Below are 6,646 nucleotides of genomic sequence, written 5' to 3' on the forward strand. Positions count from 1 at the left end.
TTGATTGTTCTTCTTTCTCATCAGCTTCGATTGATTCCTCTTTCCCCTATCCATCAGCTTTGATTGGTTCTTCTTGCCTTCGATCCCTCGCTGTAGTGTGATTGTGAACTGCGAGGTGCTCTGTTTCTTGCCTGAGGTGCGAAAGATCAACCAGCTCTTGAGCCGATTCGCCATGGCCGCTTCGTCCCTCTCGCTCTCGCAACCGCTCCCGGCGACGGCGACGGCGCCGTGCGCGATCCGGCGCGGGGCGCGCCACGGCCCGGCGCTACCGGCGAGGAGGAGGCCGGCGGCGCGCTGCGCGGCGTTCCGGCGGAACACGAGCGGCGGCCGGGGCCAGTACGGCGGCGCGCTGGTGGACGAGGGCATGTCCGTGCTGCGGCGGCGGATCCGGGAGGCGCGGATGGCGGAGACCAACTACGAGGCGCCCGCCGAGTGGGCGGCCTGGGAGAAGCGCTACTACCCCGCCTACGTCTCCGACGTGTCCGGCCTCGTCGGCGCGCTGCAGCTGGCCCTCATGGGCACCAGGCCCAGCGTCGCCATCGCCGTCGCCGCGCTCGTGCTCGCCAGCGTGCCGGTCTCCGCCGCCGCCGCGATGCACCATCTGGCGACGGTGGCCGAGGCCGTCCTGCAGTCCGTGCACCACGTATCTTGATCGAGTGAGTCAGGCCCCGTGTTTTTCTTTGGGGGGTCCTTTGGCCAAATGTGTTCCCGTACATAGCTTATTGTGGAGTTCGTGTGCAGCCGGATTGATTGATACTATATGATAAGATTCTTTAGCGTTGACAGATCACGATCTCTATTGCAATTCCGTGTGAAATCTGCTTCAAAATTTGGAGGATGTGGATAATCCCTCCACCCAAGATTGGTTTTGGACTTTGAACGGCCGCATTTTCCTTAGTTAATGCCAGATCTGTACTCCTAAATTCGAGACATTCAAAACGAGTTTAGGCGTAGAACTAACAAAATGCTGCAGCACCATTTTGCTTTTCTACATAATTGTAGGGGCCGTTTGGGAGGACTCCTCCAAACAGTTTCACCGTTGAAGCCAAAGCCGGTGAAGTAAAAATAGTGGTTTCACCTGGCTAGTTCATTTTTACCCTGACTTATAAAATGGCTTCACGCTATAGTACTTTAATTTGTGCAAAATAGGTGAAGCCGAAGCCAGTGACAGCTCTCCCAAACGGGCTGTAGTCCAGGGTAGATACTGAACCGACAAACAGAGAAGCTCCAATGTCGGAGTATAATGATGCTTAAGGGCGACACATCTTATTGACGTAGCATAATTTGGTCGGAACCCATCTATCCTCAATTGCTTTTACCTTTTTGGCCGTTTTGAAAACCCATCTTTTGTTCCAGGTTCGGAGATCCAAATAACCGACCGTTTCCTCTGCTCCCAGCTGATACAGTTATCGGATAGCATGGCCAGCTAATGCAGTCATGTAGTCATCTTTTCTGGAAAAAAATATTGCGAATGCAGTCGTCGGATAGCATCAGAACTTCTGAAGTTGACACCGGCGAAAAGAAACGAGATGGAACATGCGACCATAAGGAAGGTTCTGTAGAATTCAGGTTTTCTTTTTAGTGTTAAAAAATGTTTGACTGCGAGATGATGCCAACTCCCATCCGAATCAATTGTTCTCTTGCTCTCACTCATAAATCATAAACAAAAAAAAGTTGTGATAATGTTTGAATATATAAAGTCAGGATGGGCTCAATGTCAACCAGAGCGCGTGATTTCCGCACGCATAAGACATAAAAAAGCACGATAAAATATGCATTTCTTTCAATTCAGAGGAAACTCGGAGGAAATTCCATGGTGGTAATGCAACCGGAGATTGTTCGGTTTTGAAGGAACCAAAAGGAAACGATATCCCGTTCAATTCACGGATGGCCTCTGACTGCTCTTTTTTTTTTATGAACCTGCCATCGACTTCATGCTGACGGAAGCCACGTCTCCAAGTTCGACTTCAGTCTTCAGCACGCACGTCGGTGATCGACCCTGCAAACAAAACCCAGCGGATTTTAAAAGAACCGAGCCCCCCCCCCCCCCCCCCCCCCCCAGGTTATGCGTCAGCACAAGGTGTCGATTGCATTGCAGCTGGCCAGCCACTATTCTGTGTTTCAATAACTGCGGCTAGGAACCGATGGATCGATGGAGTCGGCTGCGCGTACAGGTATAGCCTTTTCCCCTCAACCAAAAACGGCGCCCGATTCGAACGAAACTGCCATGAAGAAAAACACACTCGGTAACGTAGCTATCAGCTCACCGCGTCGGGAAGATGCATGGAAACGACGCGATCGGGCAACACCGCGCCCTACTTCCGGCCAATGAACCTGGCAATTTCAGATGTATCGGCATTTATGCCAAAAAAAAGGAATTGTGTACCACCTATCTCTTTTATTCTTGTTATTTTTTCCATTTAATCTTTTGGAAGCATCTACACATTACCTAGACATATTTAAAAGATCAATATAATTTCTCCATTTCTCTATTTTTTATGAGTAAAGTACACCAGCGGTATTTAAATTTGTTCTGGTACGTTATCTTAGTCCCTAAACTCCTAAAATACATTTTCAGATCCCTGAAGTTGTTTCAAGGTGTCACATAGATTTCTAACCTCTCAAAATACATTTTTAGATCCATAAACTTGTTCCAAGCGGTGTTTTGCAGGTTCCTAAACTCTCAAGCAGCTATTTTTAAATTTAATACAAATATTGCTTTGCTACTTTAAGTTAATGAAAAATTCTTTTTGCTACTTTAAATTTAATGTCATTGCTATTTGATTTTTACTGAGAATGGGAAACAGATTATCTTAATAAATTTATACAAAGTGCATGCAAAATATAAATAGTTAGTAGAAAATATTCAGTATTAGTATTGATATCTCTATGTTAAATATAAGTAGTTTAATAAATAATATGTTTTGAATATAATTAATTAATGGCAAATTTTCAGGGATACGAATATTCACCTTGAGAGTTTAGCGACCGAAATGACATATTAAGACAAGTTTAGGAGCCTGATGATGCATTTTGAGAGTTTAGTGACCTACATGACACCTTGAGATAGGTTCGAAGTATCAGGAGTTAAGGAAACCATTTCTCTGTCTTCACTACAAACACACACATACATACCACCGCACGGCTATCAAAGCATAGGATTGTCGGCAAATCTTGAGATTGGCGAGATCACCACCGGAGACAGTAGATGTCAACTGGCAGCAATCAGCATCGTCCTCACCCAAACAATAACAGAGCTAAGCTTTCCTTTCTTTTAGGCGGAGTGGTCACCCTTTTTCTCATCTGTTTTCTGTAAGACAAAGCTTCTTCTTTAATTTGTCGCTGTCATCGCATTGATCCACCTGATGAGATGAATTGAACTACTCCACTAGTAGTATATTATTGCCAATCAATCGATGAGAAGAAGTGTAGATCGGAATCTCCCAAACAGCTCTTCCTTAGCTAGGAAGCACTCGGTCGACCGCGAGAGATCGGCCCAGCCTGCCCGGCCGCCGGCCGCCGGCCGTACGTTCACTTGGCGCCTTCGGCTCCATTGCCGGCGCGAGTGCTCCCTACTGTGAGACGCGTTACGTGGAGTTGTGGGCATACGCGCGTGCAGGACCAGGCCGACTGATTGCCGTCGACCGGCCCGGCCCTGCCCTGCCGGCCGGCGACGTCAACGAACCGGCCCGTTTATTTGTCCGGGACCGGACCGGACCGGAACAGCATCACGCACAGGCATATGGATAGCTAAGGCAGGGCCAAGCATTTCTTTCAAAAAAAAAAAAAGGCAGAGCCAGCAGCTTGGACTCGCTCGCAGGCAGTGACGACGCGCAGAGAATTAAATGGTGGATTCCGCGTCGAAACTAACCGACTCTAGTTGGCAGCGGCGACGCATAGATCATCATCGGGATAATGCCTGATGACTGATGATCCATCTGTGTTCGTGGATTAAATTAATCACCGTTATACCGCCCCACGATCCAGCTCGTGCCGTAAAACTCACGCGCACGCCGCCGCCGGCCGGGTTCCCCGGCGGCACGCGCCGGCACCGTCGCCGCCGCACTTGCTGGCTTGCTGCGCCCCGCGCCCGGCGGCCGCCGCTTGGCCTGGCCTGGCCTGGGTCCACGTCACCGTACACATCATGCGTGCGTGCGTGCCGACCAGCTGCCAGGTAGGCAACTGCAACGGCCATCGGGCGGGTCCCACCCAGCGCTTTTTTTTTTTGGGAACGGTCCCACCCAGCGCTTGACCGGCGCCTATATAATACGGTAGCTCACCCGCCAAATGGCTCCAAGAGTTGCGTGCAGCGTGGTCGATCCTTCGCTTCGCTTGCACACCAAAAATCCAAATCCAAGTCATCACAGCATCAAGCCGATCTCTTTAATTTCCATTGCTCTTCATCCTCCCCTTCCAAGTTCCGATCGATTCGAGAGGGAGAGATCTCCATCCACTTTTCGGTTTCTTCCGTGACACGCATACTCGATCGTCGGTGATCCTGAGCTAATCCGGCCAGCAAGAATGCAACTCGCGAGCTGCCAACTCCCCGCCGCCGCCGCCGGCCGGTCCGGCGGCCGTCCTTCCTGGACGACGACGACACCGCCCGCATTGACGGTCATCGTCAAGAAACCCGCCGCCGCGTCGTCGCCCACGCCCACGCGCGCCGCGCGCTGCCGCTGCTCGTCCTCCGGCCGCGACGAGGCGGAGTTCGGCTGCGGCGGCGGCGGCGGCGGGCTGGTGGACGAGGGGATGGTCGTCCTGCGCCGCCGGATCCACGAGATGCGCGCCGCGGAGCGCAACTGGGAGCCGCCCGAGGAGTGGGCGGCGTGGGAGAAGGAATGGTACGGCACCTACGACGCCGACGTCTGCGAGCTCGCCGGCGCGCTCCGGGCGTTCCTCGTGAGCTCCCGCCCCGGCGTCGGGGTGGGGCTCCTGGCCGTGCTCGTGCTCGCCGTGCCGGCCTCCGCCTTCGTCCTCGTCTCCCACCTCCTCGATGCTTCACGGGCGATCATCTCCAATCTGCACCACTGATCAAATCTGACGACATGACGATCTTATTCGTTGGTTGTAAAGTATATATCTGACAATGACAACATGGTTCGTTATATATATCACGCGCGCCCAAATATTATCTTGTACATATATATATCTATGTATGCTTGACATTGCTGGAAACAATAATAACAAGGTGATTGATCTTGTTTTTTTTTCAAAACAAGAAAAAGATGTAGTAAAACAAATGCTCACATGCACGCACACTGTACTACGCCATTGTCGACCTGCATGTCGTATCATTGAAAAAAAACCTTCATTGCCAAGACACACAAGGCGCCACAAACATGGTGTTTACTAGTGAATATGGCGTACAACCACATGAATGTGCTACTTATCCAAAGTAGATTACTAGTTACTAGTTCTTAAATGATTGATCGTGTTTCACTAGTGCAGACACAATGAAACTCCTCGCTGTTGTCGCTTTCGCTCTGATGAATTCTTTTTGGAGCATCGATATACAATGTAGGTCCGTAATGCTGCATCTGCATAGGCAACGGTCCAACGGATCGATCAGTTGATGGCACTAGTCGCGGCACCGCACCTCCGACTGAACATCACTGCAAAGTCCAAAGCCTTCAGTATGTAACCTCTGTTCAGCGCTGCAGGCTGTAGCACAGCTCACCGGCCGGCCTGATGAACGCGGAAATGGCTTCTTGAGTGAGGTTGCAAACACAGATCTTGGAAGACACATGCGCGAGGAAACGAGAAGAAAACGAAACATCACGAGGTGACAGAAGTCTCACCAGCCACCATACGGAGAAGGCCTAGTGCTGAATCTTGGATCCATCAGTACAAAAAAAAAGGCGATCCACATGGTTAGGAACAGCAATAACAAAAAAAAAAACATTTGCTGGTGTGCATGATCTACTACTTGAACAGAAGTAACAGAGCAATCGATGGGGTCTGCCAGATCGATGCAAGTACGCATAACACGGAAGGATCAAGATGTAGAGCTCCCTTCAAACCAAAGAGCGGTCAGCAAGGGGACGATGCAGCTCCTCGGTCATGCAAACCACAAGCCGATCTCAAAACCAATCACCTCACTAGATCTCACAATGTCTCTCAAAGCCGATGAGATAGGACAGTGGGAACCATGAACGAGCAGCTGCACCACCCTTCGAAAGGACCCTTCATTGGCTCGAAGGGAGCTCCGCTTCAAATCCAACCATCTAGACTATCAAACTGGGCACAGATTAGCAAAAGAAAAAGCTTCATCAGGCTATGCAAAACGGAAGAACAGGAGAAGATAAGAACCGTGCGAGAGCAGGTTGACTCTTCCGTCTTCTTTCTTTTCTACCTACGAATCTAAAACAATTTCTCTGTTGTTGCCGGTAGATAGATGTATCGTTTTATAGAGCGGGCGAGGGGAGCTTACTCGGAAGGTGTTTAATTCCTGCCGTCTGGGGTATTCATCCCGTGCTTAATTCCGACCCTTGCTTACACCGTTGGGCTGGCAGCTGCTCAGTTTCCTTTTTCAACATTTCCTTAGACAAGGGATGGGTTTTTGGTATGGCATGGATCGGAGTATTTAGGATCCCCCTCTTATATTTCTCATTCGGATAAGCACATTTCCTTAGATAAGAGATGAGTT

At 50.1% G+C, this 6,646-nt stretch overlaps 2 protein-coding genes across 2 annotated transcripts; both read left to right on the forward strand.

Moving 5' to 3' along the window:
- The first annotated feature begins 45 nt into the window (after positions 1 to 45).
- On the forward strand, positions 46 to 793 carry LOC120672915. The gene has a single exon (XM_039953538.1). It carries the CDS (start codon positions 173 to 175, stop codon positions 650 to 652), a length of 480 nt encoding a protein of 159 aa, XP_039809472.1. The 5' UTR covers positions 46 to 172; the 3' UTR covers positions 653 to 793.
- A 3,512-nt stretch (positions 794 to 4,305) lies between these two features.
- Positions 4,306 to 5,211, forward strand: LOC120675534. The gene has a single exon (XM_039956732.1). The coding sequence runs from the start codon at positions 4,522 to 4,524 to the stop codon at positions 5,029 to 5,031; it is 510 nt and encodes a 169-aa protein (XP_039812666.1). The 5' UTR covers positions 4,306 to 4,521; the 3' UTR covers positions 5,032 to 5,211.
- Positions 5,212 to 6,646: the final 1,435 nt, after the last annotated feature.

Source organism: Panicum virgatum, chromosome 5N (assembly GCF_016808335.1).
Source record: "Panicum virgatum strain AP13 chromosome 5N, P.virgatum_v5, whole genome shotgun sequence".
In the NCBI taxonomy this organism is placed as follows: domain Eukaryota; kingdom Viridiplantae; phylum Streptophyta; class Magnoliopsida; order Poales; family Poaceae; genus Panicum; species Panicum virgatum.